This window comes from Scophthalmus maximus, chromosome 9 (genome assembly GCF_022379125.1).
Source record: "Scophthalmus maximus strain ysfricsl-2021 chromosome 9, ASM2237912v1, whole genome shotgun sequence".
Classification (NCBI taxonomy): domain Eukaryota; kingdom Metazoa; phylum Chordata; class Actinopteri; order Pleuronectiformes; family Scophthalmidae; genus Scophthalmus; species Scophthalmus maximus.
In genome coordinates this window covers 9,095,001-9,112,755 of record NC_061523.1, presented here as the reverse complement: position 1 = coordinate 9,112,755, position 17,755 = coordinate 9,095,001, and the positions used below count along the sequence as shown (strand labels likewise).

At 47.1% G+C, this 17,755-nt stretch overlaps 1 protein-coding gene across 2 annotated transcripts in view; it reads right to left on the bottom strand.

Annotated features, from left to right (window-relative positions):
* ebf1a (EBF transcription factor 1a) overlaps nt 1-17,755 on the bottom strand; it is a 56,143-nt gene that overhangs the window by 12,670 nt on the left and 25,718 nt on the right. For both annotated transcript variants that reach the window (XM_035649980.2, XM_035649981.2), the window contains exons 7-11: nt 12,295-12,376; nt 11,590-11,731; nt 9,005-9,135; nt 7,362-7,488; nt 9-97 (exon numbers count right to left, since the gene is read on the bottom strand). In XM_035649980.2, the coding sequence (XP_035505873.1) occupies nt 9-97; nt 7,362-7,488; nt 9,005-9,135; nt 11,590-11,731; nt 12,295-12,376 (571 nt within the window). The remainder of the gene's footprint in view (nt 1-8; nt 98-7,361; nt 7,489-9,004; nt 9,136-11,589; nt 11,732-12,294; nt 12,377-17,755) is intronic.

Below are 17,755 nucleotides of genomic sequence, written 5' to 3'. Positions count from 1 at the left end.
CACTGTACCTTGGGTAATCTCTCTTGGTCTCCGGGGTGTCTGGGGATGACCTTCTGTAACCTCTGGAAGCCGTAGTCTATAGTTGGCTCGTTCAGAGCTGAGCACCAACGGGGAAAAGAGAGAGAAGGGAGAGAGGGGAGGGAAAAAAAAGTTTAACGCTTGATTCTTAATAATGAAAACACCTACTGTTCAAGAGCAACTGAGAGACAAAGCGGGAGAATCGACTGACGGCAGAAATGACTGAATTAAGCACGGCTTTACATTCTGCAAATGTGGGTGTTTTCTATTAAGTCTGGTGTGTCTCTTTGTTTGCCTGTGATGTAATGAATCTCTCTCTGTCGCCCGCTTTGGTGGTTAATAAAAAGACTGTCAGGAATCAGGCGTGTGTATGTGTGTGTCCTGTGGTCTTGCGTTGATCAGCGACTAATATAAGCAATTACAGTGCCTGGTTCCAATATAACAAAGGCTTGATCGCTCCGGGGAACAAGCTAAACACACACACACACACACACACACACACACACACACACACACACACACACACACACACACACACACACACACACACACACACACACACACACACACACACACACACACACACACACACACACACACACACACACACACACACACACACACACACACACACGTGTGCACACACACACACACACGTGCAAACACACACACACACACACACACACACACACACACACACACGTGCACACACACACACACACAGTCAGATCATCCAGGCAGCAGGGAGAAAGCACTCTCTCTGCATGCTGGTCGTGCTACGGTAATTGAATATGAGAAGATTTACCATGAATATTTAAACATTAGAATAAATACAATGAAGATCTGAGGCTTATAGTACAAACACTTCTGAGGAGGATTGTTGGATAAGTGCTCTCTCCACATAATTCATTTCTAATGTACTCTCTCTCTCGCCTCTGTCTGCTCCCCCCTCAGTGTCTTTGTGGTTTGCTTAGGGAGTCCATACACACACGTAGATGGCAGTCTTGACTACTTGTCTGGCCTACGGCCTGTACGATGCTGCTTCTGTAAAGAGTAAGCAGCAGCCTATGTGGATTTGACATGTATGTATTTCTACTTGTACACGTGTGAAAAGTGAAAGAAGAGGAGCCGTGATGCATGAGGACTGCCTGTATGTGTCTGTGCGCTCCGTCTGTTTCCCCTGTGGGTCGCAGCTTGGACGTTTCCCGGGGGCTGATGCCCTGCGCGCCTCACATCTGAGCAGCCAGGCTGACTAGGCGGCCCTCAGAAAGAGGCCCCTAGAGGCTATGAGTACAAGCTGTCCTGCTGGACCTTCCAGTGACTTCACCATGGCGCCTCCAGAGCCACTCACTCAAACACACAAACGACCAAGGGAGCAAAAGAACAGGCATCGGTGATGCTCTGTTTTGGCAACACAAAGGCATTTGGACAGCCCTCCCAGCGGGACGTTCCAGTAATCCATAAGAGTGAAAAGAAAGGAAAGGTGAAAAGCCAGAGGAAAAGACAGTACAGAGGGGGGGGGGGAGTCGGAGCAGAGATGCCAGAGGCAGGCTCAACTTCTGAGGAATGACACACATTAGAGGACAGCTGGTCCACTGATAAAACGAGGCAAAACAATGAGATGATCACATGCAACAAATAAAGTATGAATTATTTCTGAGGACAAATATTTGACATTACTTCCCCATTCTCTGATCTCTCTAAAGCCTTAAGGAGGATTTGCCCTGGATTAGGCCTGCAGTCTGAGGAGGGGGGATTGTTCCGACAACATCCCCTCTTTCGTCTCAAAGGCTTTTGTTTTTATGATGAATTTTTTATCAGTTCGCCACAATGTGCCAAATGAGCCTCTAGTGAACAATAGCATAAAAACCCAGAGACATACAGAGATACCCACTATTACAAATAAAGAGACAATTTTGGTAATTGAGAGAGGAAGTGATATTGTCTCCGCTCTTTTTTCAAGGACCATAAACCAGGGGAGGGGAATGTGGGGGACAACGCACACCACTAACTACCTGGCTGTGTCTCTTTGGGGATTATCTTGGCATTTTATGCTCCTATATCTATGCTCAATATCTCACATTTCATATAGGAATTAGTGTTGGGAGAGGAAAAAGAGAGAGAAAGAACTCTCCTGCCTCGAAAGACGAGAGGTGTGCAGGTACACTCCGGGATTCAAAGCACACTCTCCCATACAGGTATATTTATAATCCTTAGCTGTCGCTCTCCAGAAGAGCAAATCAAAGCCAGTAAAACATAACTGCCATAAATAAATGAATAGATGAGCAACAGCCCTGGACTGGAGGGATTCACCTAGCAATCACCCACATCAGATCAGATCAATGCTCATGGAAATTTCATGAAGCCTAGAATCCACACCGCTTCATATTTCACTATAATAACCCACAGAGCCGCAGGGGGAGTGTGTATGAACGGGTGATGGGGGCAGGAGGGGGAGGAGGAGAGGAGGCTCTAGGGTGGAGGGGTGCTGGAGGTATGGGCTTCAGGGGAGGAGTAAAAGGGGGTGGATGTTTAGGGCGCAAAGAGAAGGTGTTTGTGTGTGCGTGTGTGTGTGTGTGTGTGTGTGGGGGGGGGGGGGGTGGTAATTGAGAGGTCAAGATGGTGGAGTCGTCCTGGAAAGACGAGAAAGATGGAGAACATGTGGAGGAGGAGGAAAAGGAGGAGGGGAAACTAGAGCAAGTGTCCAGTAATGCTGTCTCCTTCTCCTCCTCTGTTGCCACAGTGTGTGTGTGTGTGTGTGTGTGTGTGTGTGTGGTGCTAGTGTACTTGCAGGGTTAGGTAATTGGCTCTGAGGCTTGATGTTAACACCTTAACAGGCCCTCAGACAGTGGGTAAGGAGCTGATCATATCACAACCTTCTGTTTCTCTCTCTTTCTCGCTCTACACTCCTGCGTCGCCCCTTTCCCTCCCCACCCCCACCCCCCCCTCTCTCTCCCCTCCCCTCTGCAGTCTCCAGTGCTCAGGTGTGATCTCATAAGCGCTGCCTGGCGATCGATGCCGCCGGTGGCAGGGGGTTCAATAGCCCTGAATTACGGCTTCACCCCCCGCCCCCTCCCCCTTCACACAGATGAGAGCTGACCCCCCCATAACCACCACTGCACACACACACACACACACACAAGCGCACCAACTACTCACAATCCAGATCAATACCTTACAATCTAATTTTTATCCATTTTTCCATAAACCCCGAGATTGCGTTTATTTGCAGAATCCGACAAGCTAAATAAAGCATCGCTTGAACATGTCAGGGAGACTAATGCACGGCTGGAAATTCATACACAGAAAACAGATGAGTGGAGCTTTTTGCTCCTAAAGGAAGGGAGAGGCTGAGGGAGGAGGAGAAGGAGGAGAGGATGGAGAGGGGGCCCGCTAAGAGATTCTACAAATCAATGGAGGTGTGGATGCTACAACAATCTAAGCTCTAATTATCTATTGCAAAAAGTGCATGTCGACAGTAAACAATAACTGACAGCATGGATCCTCACTGGGAGAATGTAAATCCCCCCCTCTGCCCCCCAAAAAATCTGGATGAAAAGTGTACGCTTGGATTAAGACATGGGAAAACACAAGGAATCATTCCCCCTGGTGAACACTGCTCATTTCAGCGGGGTATAAAATAATCTACATTCGAAATCCATTTACATCATCATCACGGAGCAGATGCTCCTATATAATAAGACGGGTGCATGCTAAAGAGGGAAGACAAGCCACATGGTGCAGAAAATTAATCTCAATCTCAAATAGAGGTGTGAATTTCCTCGCATTTAGGACTGTGTGCAGTGAACGTGACTGTGTGTGCAGCCATCTCAGCCGGCCCTGTCTCCAGCTGGAGACCGGCCGTTTTAATCAACAGCAGGCCTCCACCCAAGCTCAATAAAAGACAGCATTCACAAATAGGAGCAAGACAAGTAATTGACCAGCTCTCGGTTGCACCCCCCTTTTATTGCCCGATGACTACATGCTGCATTTGCGTGTCTGTGATGTGTGTGGATGTGCTCGCGCGCGAGTGTAGGCGTAGCACGCGTGCACATGGACGTATAGGACATGCCTGTAAATCTATGGTAAATAATCGTTACCGTAACTTATCTGAAGCGAAAGGGGAGAACAGATTTTTGTCCCTGATAATCACACAAAATGCACCAAGTCATGCGATCAACAAAATCATCCTCAAATGAATTTGAAAGGGCTGAGGGCTCAGTGTGTGTGTGTGTGTGCCAAGCTGACTTCATCACTCTGAGGAACAGCTTAATTTGAGCCTAATCAAATGAATTGAAACTTTAAATAGCATATTTTTGCTTACAACACGTGTGCTTGCTTTACCTTTGTTTCACTCCGGTGTCTATAAAATGACAGACAACTGACAGTCCGTCCTCCACTCCTGAAATGAATTTGGAGCTCAGAGGCGGACAGAGAGAGAGAGAGCGGGGAGAGACACATCAGCAGCTTCCCGCCTGGTTTAAATTCTGTTCTTGACTTTTGTCTTTTTCCCCTCGCTGTTCCTGCTCCTCCTCGCCACAGCTGAGTGATGTTTCCTACACACCTAATCTGCACTCAGAGCTGAAAAACTACCCCTAATGTTTGTGCGTGCGTGTGCGTGGATTGCGTGTCGGCGCGCATGGTGCCGGCCTTAATGTGAGCCAGCAGAGCCTTTTAATATCAGCAGAGGCTGTGGTGGAAGCACTAAGCAGACAAGGCTGCATACTGAGGAGGGAGGGATTGCCTTTTGAACGACAAGGGTGATTCATCAACTCCCCCCAATCTATGGCCAGTATCCCCGTGTCACACACACACACACACACACACACACACACACACGAACATGGGTCCCAGTGACAGAGAGTATTACCACTCTATATTGCATGGAGAAAAGAAAAGGGAGAGCTTCTCTGATGAATGTTACAAAGACAGCAATCCAGTAAAAGGTGATACACAACCAAACATGCATTTTGGGGAGGGGGGTGATAATGAGACACAGAGGAAGAGAGAGAGGGAGAGAGGGGGGGAGAGATTAGGGAGAGCTCTCAGCCCCCAGAGCTGGGTAAGGCAGAGGGCAGAGAGAGGAACAGGAGGGGGATAAGGGGATAAAAAGATAGAGGAAGAGCAGAGAATGAAAAAAAAAAAACATTCTTTTATTCTTATCAGTGGAGAGCTTAATTGCCTTTGATGAGTCTAATTGGAGCTTTCTGAAGTCTAATAGCAGAGGAGTCCTCAGAGACGGCAGAGGACACATTACTGTAATAGCTCCTCTCCGAGTCTCCTCTGCACCAAAAGTCCCGGGCTCGTCTCCTCTGTCCTGAACTACAGCTGGATCTTTTATTTTGCCCCCCCCCCCATTCAACAAAGGCTGTGCAATGATCATCTGGTGGGGTGGGCGGGGTTAACCTATAGATGGGTTATGTGTGTGTGTTGGGTATGTTCGCAAAGTAGCAGTAGCAGCAGTATTGGGTATGTGTTGACTTAATTAGGTCTGTGAGCTGCTCGCTTTCCTCTCCTCAGCAGAAGTTGATTAGCAATGCCAGCTGTCCCCAATGCAATTGAGTGTGCGCATGTGTGTGCGACCCGGCGTGCACATGTGATGTATGAGCGTATGCATGTGTGTGAGTGTATGGGGCTGTGTTGATGTGTGTGTGTGTGTGTGTGTGTGTGTGTGTGTGTGTGTGCTGGCTGCCAGCTGCCATGCAGTGCTGCCAATCCTCCATGATTAGTACCCACTGGCAACTGGGCTCAAACTGGTGCCAAACAGACCCAGGAGGGCAACATGGCCCATGGTAATCCTCCATCCTTCCATCCCTCCATCCCATCCCTCTCTTCTTTCTTGTCTACCTCTCTGTCTCTCATCAATTGCCTTTTTTACCATCCAAATGCTCTGCCCGTGCTCCCGTTGCTTCCTGCCTCTCAATTCAAGATGGCAAAATGTGAGCCGGTTCCTCCTCACCATGGATGAGGTGAAATGATTTGGAGGGGGGGCTGATAAGGAGCCATGGGAGAGTTACAAATACCCACTGAGGGAGCAGAGCAGTGGCTGAAGTAAGGTGTGTGTGAAGAGTAAAACTGGGATATCTGCCTCGACACGGTTGACTGTGTCACTGTGAAGGTGCCAGCGCTTGGCAAGCAGCATCACAGTGTGTTCAGCTCCCAGTCGGTGACCTCTTGCTACCTCTCACCTGTTGAGATTCTTCTATGTGCCACCATAGGAGCCCAGAGGCAGCCAGGGAGAGGAGAGAGGAGGCGTTGAATTCATTCAAAGAACCAAGTTTTGAATAAGTGGATGTGACAAGGTGAAAGAGTGGAAGGGCTGAGAAGAGATAGGGCGATTATGCATACGGTTCCCACATGTCTGGCACATTTAAAGGCCTGCGCGCACACACCTACACACACTTATGTACACACATGCTCTGTGAGTTTGGCAGAACGCTGGCTGTTGGACAGCTCTGGCATGGCAAAGGCTGCCCACCCATCTGCCCTCTGTCTCAGTAATGCGGTTACTTGTCAGCGTGCACGTGCGCGCTTGGGGCAAATTTACACGTACGAGAAATCAAACACAGGCAGCCTATCGCGGCCTTTCCCATACATACACAAACACAGTCATAATTACGCATGGACATGGATTCTGTCCATGCACAGTAATTAGGACATGCGCAAGATGCAAAAAAATGCATGGCTGCAATACAGTGCACACACACTTTCTCTGAATTGTGATTTTGTCAAATGTTGGCAATTCCAGTTGGAGCTTATAGCCTAAGTCTATCAGTGGTTGAGATTACAGACAGATTTATGTGATTCACAATCTCCCCGGGGACCTGTGGCCTCGCATTGGTTAATCACCGGTTCACATTCACTCTCTCTGCCGCTCCTTCCGTGGCACGGCCATAACTCTGCACCGATATGGTCTGATGTAACACTCGAGCTATTCATGCCACTGCACTCAAAAAATCGCACTCTCCGCACGGACCTCTTCCTTTCTGAATCACGTCTTTGACAGGGTTAAATCTCAATAATCCCACTAATCAAAAGGTTAAACCTCCCCCTGACCTTCACCTGCTTCATAAAGGAGAGCAAACACTTTCCCTCCTCTGGTCCGTGGCCTTGTTCCACTGGAATATTCAGTCACGTTATTGTTCGGGATGCACATTTTTTCTCCAAAAAACAGAGAGAAAATTACAGTTCATAAACTGTACAGCTTTTAGTGGATATTGCAAACTGCCAAATCAAATTGAACTAGGTGAAGGATATGTTGTCTGTAGAATCCAGGAGATGGTTTGATGGGTAAAAGTGGATTATTATAACTGGTCGGTTAGAGTATATAATATAGGTCGTACCTGTGTAGATGAAGCGTCCAGGTGTGCCTTTGCAGAACTGTTTGGATTTGTAGGACAGCGTGACCTCCACCACCCCGGGGATGTGTCTGGGTGGAGTCTGCACGCGAATGGCATGGGGTGTGATCAGCTACAGAGAGGCAGAGAGGGCAGAGAGATTAATGCAATGAAACTTCCACACCTAAACACGCGCTCGGGGGACTTTTCCTCGGCTCGCCCCGGACCTTTCCTGTGCAGCTTTTGACTTTCTCTCTCTGTATAATCAGTCTGAAAAGGCTGTGCTGGTGCTAAAGCCCTCGGGTGGATGCGTCGCCCGAGGCAATGTCACTGTGAGGCTCAGGATGGTTATCAGTGCTGACATGGAATCTGTAGGAGGGGTTCAAAAGCAGTTATCTGTTTATGAATAAAACACACCTTCCTCTGCATACATCCGCTACACGATTATAAGCAAAACATATAATACCATCTCTGTGTCTGTCAGCCGAGGCTGTCTAGCTGCCGTTAGGTACATTAAAGCACCACTGCGTCTGAAACGGGCTCACTTAGTATGGTTGATGAGCCCACTTGCCACGTGTGTGTGTGTGTGTGTGTGTGTGTGTGTGTGTGTGTGTGTGTGTGTTGTGTGCATGCTGAAGGGTCTTTGAAGGAAAACGGCAACAAGACAAAACACAGATGAGACCTCGATGAGTGCTCGTTTTCAGCACGCTATAGTGAACTAGCACTCAAAGCTAGCGGCGCTCAAAAGCTATCAATGCTGCTGCCAGTACAGTGTGAGTGTGCACGTGTGTGCATGTGTGTGTATGCGTGTGTGTGTGTGTGTGTGTGTGTGCGTGTAGATCTAACTGTCCCTTTCATTGCTCACTTAGCCAGGCTTTCATTCTGCTATTGTCTGGCCTCACTCACCTCTCCGCGAGATAATATAGGAGCTTTTTATAGAATTATTTCTTTACTAAAGAGAAAGCTGTTTAGCTGCGCCGCTCGCTGACCTTCAATTTCACACATACATTTACATTTTAGTCATGTGGCAGATGCTCCTTACAAAGAGATTCATACCGTAGAGTGTGCACACCGCAACGAGGCAGATACTAATATAATAAAAGACAGGGAGGGAGCTGAGGAATGGTGTGACAGAAATAAGAGAGAAATGAGAAAGCAGGAGGCTGCAGTTCATACTGTAAAATAGTTCTCATACAAGCCTGTAAGGCTGGTTTTCATTATAATTGAATCTGAACTAATGAACTAATAACAAATCAAGTTTGATGCACATAAAGTTGAGTAGCTGTAACCAGCCAATATTTTGTTTCTTTATTTGACTTTGATGAACTGGGGGGAAAAAGGATATCGGTTAACGTCAGGCATATTAGAACTTGCTTCTTTTGTCTTTTTTCATATTTCCTGTGAGATATCACACACAATCACCTCTTCACTGTATTTAAATCTTTTTCAGACAAAGCAAAATACGTCATGCCCTCACCAAGGCTGTGTCGAAGTGGACATTACTTGGTTATAAAGGGGCCCAGAGCTAAAAAAGTAGTACAGTACCGAACAGCAGAATCAAGTAAGGAGGCCTCTCTTGAATATTTCAAAATGTGGTCAGGATGCACACATATGCACACGGTCTTTCAGCTGACCAGAAGGTGACTAACCTCACTCCAGACCAGCATGGTTCCAAAGATGACCTGCAGGCCGTCAAAGAAGTTGTCCCCGATGATGATGACCGTCGCGCCCCCTGTGGTCCAGCCTTCACTGGGGCTGATGGCTTTGATGCTGGGGGTTGCTGCGAGATTCACAGACAAAATAGATGAGACGTTAACTAACCTAATGACAGCCCATAAAGGTCTCTGCTATTGGCACCGTGTACAGTCCCTCACGTCTCCTCTCCATCTCTGTCCCTCTCTTTTCAGACACACACACACACACACACACACACACACACACACAGATCTCCTCTCTCCGCTCTCCCAGGGGTCGGGGGGGGGGGGGGGGGGGGGGGGGAAGCGAGGAATACTAATCAGAGTGATTATACGCACCCCGTTATTAAACATCACCCCTGCCCTGCGTATGAGGGCAGCGGCGGTGCGCTTGTTTTATGACACGTGGCAAAGCGTGCGGGCGTGTAAATGTCAGGTGTGCTGAGTGTCTGATCAAAGGCCACGCGACCGGGGAGCACAGCAGAGCCAACAGTGGCTCTGCCCTCTGAATACGGCGCCTTCATTAAGCAAACACTTAGCTCTCTCGCTCAGCTGTCTGTTTCACGTATATGCGTCACTCCATCAGCGCCAGGCGGCTGACGGCGTGACCACACAGGCCCGTTCAGGCTCCCACTTGGTATATTTCTAATTTGTTTTGTAAGCTTTCAGTGTTTTTTCCCCTTAAAGCATATTCTTCATATTTTATCAGACAGAGTACACGGAATAACAACAACAAAGCGCATTTTCAATAACCGGCATTCAATGTGCTTTTTGTCCTTATCTGTTGGTATTATGGACTCGAAGATTACTGGAGGAGATTGAGGAAAAGAACAGCAACGGGAAAATACATGTTTATACAAGCTAAATCTCCTCTCCTTAACAGATATGCAGCTTGTCAGACATGCTGTAATTCTGTAAAGCGGCATAATCCACTTTAGACTAGGCTGACTTTTTTTCCCCTGCAGCCTGGCCTTTGCTCTTTGCCTGACTCCCTGTTCTGTTGATCCTCCCCAACAAGCTGGAATGATATTTAGCCCCCCGACACGCCCGCAGAGATCAACGTTCACCGAGCAGCAATCTGTGGCCGTAATCATGGCCTAAGATGCCTCCTTTTCACAGCCGCTGATATTATGTGCGCTCCATGTGCACGTGTGTGTGTGTGTGTGTGTGTGTGTGTGTGTGTGTGTGTGTGTGTGTGTGTGTGGATTAACCAGATGGTGGAACGTGAATCCATGTGATAGGATTATACTTTGGGGTGTTCCTCACTGCCATCTGTTCAAATCTATGCACTGCTCATCTATTACCGCCTGAAATGGGCCCCCAAAGTTGTGTATCCCGCACACAAACTCACAAACATGATAAAGAGAGGAGGGGAAAAGGGGGAAAACAAAAGGAAACTTCTGCCTTTTCTTTATGCCATTGCGCACGTTCACCACTTCCTCTCATCGCGCCCACAGTACATCTCTCCATCTCCCCACTCTGTCTTGTTCTTTCGATCCCGTTCCTCATCCGTCTAACTCCCGTCATCAGGAGAATAGAATATCAGAGAAGAGGAAATTCCCAAACAAATCTCTCTGACGCAGGGAACATCTGTTAGTGTACTGCCAGTGCTCTTCTTTCTGTGTAAGATCCAAGTCTCGCTGACATCTCCAATATGTCTCGTCTTTGTGAACTTTTATAATCGTCTGTGAGACCAGTCGCAGGGACAATTGGTCCACCTACCCCCGGAGAATAGTCATTAGAAAGACTTAACCATAACATTCAATCTTAATGCAATCTACTGTAGGCCATCATGTAAATCCCTTCTTAGTTTTTTTGTCATTATCATCCCTGAGGTTGACTCTCCTCAAAGAAGAAAAAAAATATGTTTCTCTTATTCAATGTCTGGGAAATCGAAATGAGAAAATAACTGGATTAGGGACTTGGGAATCAGTGCGGGCTCCTAAATCATGTGCACATGTCATTATGAAGTATTAAAGGTTTGGGTCTGACTGTGCACGTGGGGGTGTGTATGTGTGTGCATGGACTTTTTTTGTGTGTGTATGTGTGTGTGTGTGTGTGTGTGTGTGTGTGTATGCGCATGGGTGTGTTTGAAAACCTGAGGGATGGGGAGTGATGGAGGGCTGGAGGATAAAAGCAGGTCTCCGAGGAAATAAAGCCAGTGTTGGCTTTAAGCAGAACAGACCTCATAAGACACATAGTGCTTATGCGAGGCAGAGTAGAAGGCCCAGAGGCAGAGACCTGAGGGGAGCAAGCCACAAGGGAGAGACAAGAGACTCACTAGCTACCACTCTCTCCCCTCTGAGCACGAGTTGGAAACCCTACAAGGGAGGAAAGTGAGAATCCGGGGAGGAAGCGGGAGAGAGAGAGATAAGAAAGAAAGAGCAGGTTTGAGAAGGATTGAGCGGAGACAGAGAGGGGTTGAGTGGGGAGCCAGACGGGGGAGGGAGGGGGGCCGAGGGGAGCTGAACAGAGAGAAAGAAAGTGAGGGAGACACAAAAGACAGCTGGGAGACAGAGTCTGGGTATTTTGTCTAATACCGTGCTCCAGGTAGGACGGCGTTCCTTCCGAGGGGTCCAGCCTTCGGGCCCGGCGACCGTGTTTGGAGTTGTTGTGCACGAACATGTTGTCGGAGACGGCCAGGACGTGACCCTCCACGCTCACCGTAGTCGACACGACCACCTGAGAAGAGGGAGAACGACAGATGGAACCAGAGGGCGAGACAACTCTAACCTATCAGGAACTCCAGATCTCACGTTTGCTCATTTGGCTTCATCACTACGGATGCACGATTTTACATTTGATATCGCCATTTGATCCAGAATTATTAGTTATTATCATAAACATATCAATTATGGCTGCTTTAAACAAGTGTAAAGTAGACGAACAGACATGTTTTGAAGAAAAGATGATTTTTTATATTCATGTATAAATCTGCTTGAAGAAACGTTGACATGGCTCGTGCTACTTGCAGTGCTGTGTGCTATAGTGCACTGTTAAGACCAAGTTGGTGTGGAGATGTGAAGTCACATTACCGGCGGACTTTCCCCACTGAAAATGAATTGGCACAGTTTCTGTTACGTCATCAGGGGGGTGTTTCAAGCCACGCTTCTTTGTCACTAGATTTAACTGTTCAGATCCCTTCAGTGACTCCCCCCACCCAAAAAAAAAGCACCTTGTGACAAAAGAAATACAGAGAGTTGGGCCCATGCTCTACTGTATGCACACAGACAGTTGAATCACACCTGAAATCGCCTCATGTCTCGAGGGTTCCCCGCATTCTTCAGGCAGTTCTGGTTACACTTCAGGAAGAACTTGAGGAAGAACCTGAGAGAGAGAGAGAGAGAGAGAAACAGACGAGCTTACTGGAAGAGCATTTGTCTATCAGTGAAAGTACAATGTGAGCCACAACCAAGAAAACAAACAAACAAACAAAACCACTAATAAAACAGCCGTGGCAGACGAGGCTCATGCGCCGCTCCATCCTCATCCGTCAGTTGTTTATGGCGAAGGCAGTTTTCTATGTCAAAACAGCTCGGGGATACGGAGGAAGATGCTACCTTGTATATCCATCTCCGAGCTGCCGTCACAGCTTGCCATAAACTCGCCAGGGTAGACGCAGGACCCCCCACCTCCGCCCACCCGAAGCCACAGTGCCGCGCGACGGAGGTTGCACCGTAGCTTCTATGCAGCACAGTGTTGCCATCCCTGCCTCTCTCAATCTCAGTGTGAGAGACCACATCAACAGCACCTGCCATGCATTATTAATAGGCTGAGATGGCAAGTATGGCTACCCACATCAATACTTAATGAGGGGGGGGGGGGGTCAGAGGAGTAATGGGGGGAGTGTGTGTGTCGGGGGGTGGGGAAGGGGTAGGGGTTGGGGTGGGGGGGCCACCGGAGGCTGAAAAGCAGAAAGGGGACGGCTGACAATATATTCCCTAGCCCCACCCCGAGGCTTGAAGGCTGACAAGTTCTCCTTTAAGTGAAACCACAGAACTGTACATCTCTTCAAACTCCCTCCTGCATTGTCTGTCTCTCTGAAAAAAAAACAACCCCAAAAAAAACCTATATCAAATGAACCGGGAAAATAAACAGCGCCGTGTACAAATAAACAGGAACCCCTCAAAAGGGGGAAAATAAAAACTACAACATTTCCTGCCCCCCCCCTCGTCCTCCTCCTCCTCCTGCCTTTGAGGTAGCTCAAAGAAGTGCTGACAGCTGAAACTGCTTACAATACAGATCTCCACCAGCCAGAGAGAGAATCACTCCTTTGCTCAGCTTTTCTTTCATATGTCTTATTTTTCTCCCCTCTGTTCATTTGTTATGGCTAGGATTCTGCACTGGGCAGCGCGTTTGGAGCCAACCGCCTCAGATATAATCATGCACGAGCGAACGCATCACACACACACACACACACACACACACACACACACACACACACACACACACACACACACACACACACACAGAGAAACACAGTAAGCAGGACAATTGGACAATTGCTTCATGTGGGGGAAGAAGAAAAAAAAAGAGCGTGGAGAAGATAAATGGACAGACCAGAGTTGTGTCTCATTCCGAGGGCCAGCCTACCGCTGTGCGCATTACAAGCATCTGATGTAACACAAGGACTCGTGAATTTATCCTTGACAACTTTTAAATGCATGACAGCTGGTTAGTGGTAGACACTCCTCTCCAACTAAAGAAGAAAAAGCCTCTTATGATCCGAATAACAAACTGTCTTTCTCTTTGGTGCTTTCTCCCCCCCCCCCCCCCTTTTTTCTTCAGCTTTGTTTGTGTTCTGATTTACGATCTCACTGGCACAAGAGGCTGAATTGGAGGGAAGGAAGGGAGGGAGAGAAAGGGACGGAGATGGAACGCGATAGGAGAAAGTGATAGAAAGATAGACAGAAGAACGAGGTAGACAGTACGTGAAATCCGAAAGGAGAGGCAGACCACCCTCCTGTATATTTTAGAAGCTGTAGGCCAATATCTCAATAATTCATGAAGCCGAGAGATGGAGTTCTTTTCTTTTTTCTACAGTGGCTGTTGGACCCCACCGGCTGAGGGTCTTCCAACTTTCTTATCTCCTCGAGGTCAGAGAGCAGCCTCGCAGACAGCTGTGGACTACATCCACTTGTCCAACATACTCCACCTTCCTCGCTGCACCTCCTGTTTAATTCATCGACTCTGCTCTTTCCCCTGCTGTCCTTCTCCTCTGAGGTATTCATGATGGATGGATGATGGATAAGTGGAAGGAGGAAAGTTTGGGTCACCGGAGTCAGAGGTGACCAAATGAGGAGGTTAAATATTAGAGTTTGTGGAGAGAGGGAGAAAGGGGGTGGGGGGGGGTAGAAGAAGGAAGAACGTCAGCACGCCTCATCTGCTGTGCCATATGTCAGTGTGTCCCCTCGATCTCCTGCATGCGTGGCTCATCTGATCCATTATTTACATGACTTAAGGTGTCTGGAGTCAGCCGCACGGAAACATTACAAAACTGCAGCATGTTGATTCCTCTGTGCTCCATCTCATCTCCCCGGGAGCGAGGCGAGGGCTGGAGTCATTTAACACATTTACATGGCTCAACACAGTGTGTGGGTGTGGGTGTGTGTGGTGGTGGTGGTGGTGGTGGTGGTGGGGTGGGCAAAGAGGTGTGCGTGTTGATATGCAATTGCATAGAGATTACCACAGGGATTTATGGATAATCTGATTGACAGCTGACCAGTAAATATGGACAGAAAGCTGACAATCGCCCGTAATTCCCTCGTTTGCTCTCTTCAGCTCTCTATTATCATTTTTACTTCACTTTTTAATCAAAATAAAAAAGCTAATATAATCTTAAAATAAATAAATAATCCAATATACCCCCACATCCCTGTCAGACGAGCTGTTTCAGCTGGTTATCTGTTACCTTTAGATGAACATTTAAATTGTTTATCCTTTACCGTGCCTTATTTCTTCTTCTCGGCTCACTTGTTAACTAGTTTCGATGCAGCCTTATTGGCAACACGTTGTTTGGTGGGAGGATACGTGTTGTTGTGCAGTCAGTGGATTGTTGCTTTTATCTTACAGGATATTGTGAGGGAATTATTTTTTACCAAAGGGGTTCAACACATCGATTTGTAATCCCATTAGGATAACAATCATGATTCCCTGTCTAATTTCTTTTTTTTTTCCACCTTAACAAAAACATGGTCACATTTACAGTATGTATACAGTATCATGACTTGTATGATCATCACTGAGGTCAGGTCTGTATATTTTCCAGAAATTTGTAGATTTCAACAACCTCCGGAGGAACTGTTGTGAGATACAATAAAATAAAAGTACATAAACAGATTGTTAAGAGTTAAGTGAACAACAAGATTTGAAAAAAAATAGTTAATATAATATTTAAAAAAAAGTTACTAATTGCTTTTGTGGTCGTTCAAAGATGTATTTGTTGTACCTCATGCCTCATCTCATCTAAAAGCATTGATTTTTCACTCTTTCTGCAATACTGTCTCTTGCATTGATTCTTGTTATGATCACTGCCTCCTCTGCCTTTTTTTCTTTGTTGCAGGCAGGACTCTTTGCCGGTTTCCAGCTGTTTTACTGTGCAAACTCCGCGGCAACAAATATTACCAGTGCAAATTGCTGCACCGACCAGATTAAATGAAATAAAACCATTTTGCTCTCACGTAATTACCCCCGAATCCAGGAATGGCTGTGGAAGTGAATTTGTGTAAATAACTGCTTGGCCTCTTGAAGCCCTCGTGGCATACATTTGTAACAGCGGAAAAAAAGTGAGCGAATAAACACATGCAGCCGGTCGCCGTAGTAATTTAATGATCTCACACTTTCATCATAGCATAACGGGCCTTATTTGTCACTTTGGAGCAATTAAACACAAAATCACCCTCTGCCCATAAAAAAACAAAACAAGGAAAGCAATTATAACACAACTTTTAAGTAATCCCTGTAGCATCTAAATATTATTACTGCAGTGATAAAGATTGTCTATGTGATTAGCTAACAGCAAGGAAGCCTCCGAGGGACAATTCTGTTATATTTCCTAATAATTTTCCTACATTAGCCACAAATGAGGTAAAGAGTAGTTTCCTTGTCAAATTCTGCATGGGTAACATTAGTCTCCCTCAGTCTTTTATTCATCATTTCAGCCTTTTGTTTCACACTGCGCTGTCCATCTTTGCGCCTCATTTCTTTACTCTTCACCCCTCCTCTCCTCTCTCGCTGCTCTGCGCTGTAAAAGGTGGCTGTGGGTGATGATGCCATAACTCAGCCTTCTCCTCTTCCTCTCCCTCCATCCATTTCTGCCGCACAGATCATCTCCACAAGAAAAGCACTGTGTCTGCCTCCTAATATGGTTCATGAGGTGTGTAATTCACTGTGCTCCAGAGGGGAGCCATTTGTCTCGGGGGTTAACTAAGTGACACAACAGCACTTCCCCACGCCTGTTACCACCGTGGGACATGTTGAACTCATCTAGACAGGTAGCGGGACGGGAGACGCTGCACTTTAGCAGTTAAGCATTAAGATTTGTTCGGTAAATCCATTCTAATGGAGTCAGAGGCGAGTTGAAATTAAGTGTGAATATTTGTAAGCAAATATAATGTTACAAGAAACAGAAAAGAGAGTGATAAATAGGAAACCAAACCAAAAGCGATGTCTGGCGCTCCCCGAGCATCAAATATCTTCCCCAACCCCCGTTTTGTGTATTTTCTTTTCCTCCCCTTGTGTTTCATTTCTCATTTCTTTCTTTTCTCTGCAATTCTTTCTTTCGCTCTTTCCGCCATGCATCACTGACACTTCAGCCAAGAGCCTGACTGGCTTGTTTTTTCATGGTAACCTGTCTCCGTCTGTAGTATATGTTTAAGTGTGGAAGAACACACACACACACACACACACACACACACGCACGCACACGCACACACACACACACACACACACACACACACACACACACTAATTTAGGGAGATTTATGAGGGAGGCCTTGCACCAGGAGCCATGCAGGCTGACCCCAGGGGTGTAAGGGGCACTGGGTGGGGGAGGGGCCTGGCTCCACAGGGGGGGACATTAATAATCTACAACCAGGTCTGTCTCTGGGCCTGGCCCTGGGCCTCGGACACCAGACTGCAGTGGCCCACTTAAGACATACTGGGAGAGAAACATCCAGTTTCCCATGCCAGACTAATACAAGATAGATAGGTAGATTCATTGGAAGAAACCTTGACTAAAAAAGATAAAACACAGTAGAAAACATGCAGAAACACACAGGAGCATGGGGGCAGATGACAACAAGAAGGAGACCATCATACACACCCATCATACACACACAAACACGCACTCTTCCCTCCCTTCCTTTGGAGTGCTACTCCTCAAAGTAGCGGCGAGCACCTCTATATTGCCCCCATGTCTATCTTAAGTGTCATGATTTATTCAAATAGAACATCTCAGTGCGCTGAAAAATTCATCTCCAGCCCACTCCGTGCATCGTCCCATCCTCCTCGTCAGTATCTGCCCGATGTGTGTGCATGTCATATCAGCCATATTTGCCCCTGTCGTTAAATATTTCTTAGAACAAATGGACCCTGGAGGAGGGAGACGGTGGGTCAGGGGGAATCCGCACTGTGCCGCCGTCGCTCAGGGAGAGGCCCCACTTGGGAGAGATCGCTCCTCATTTTTCCCCGGGAGCCGGAGTTCCA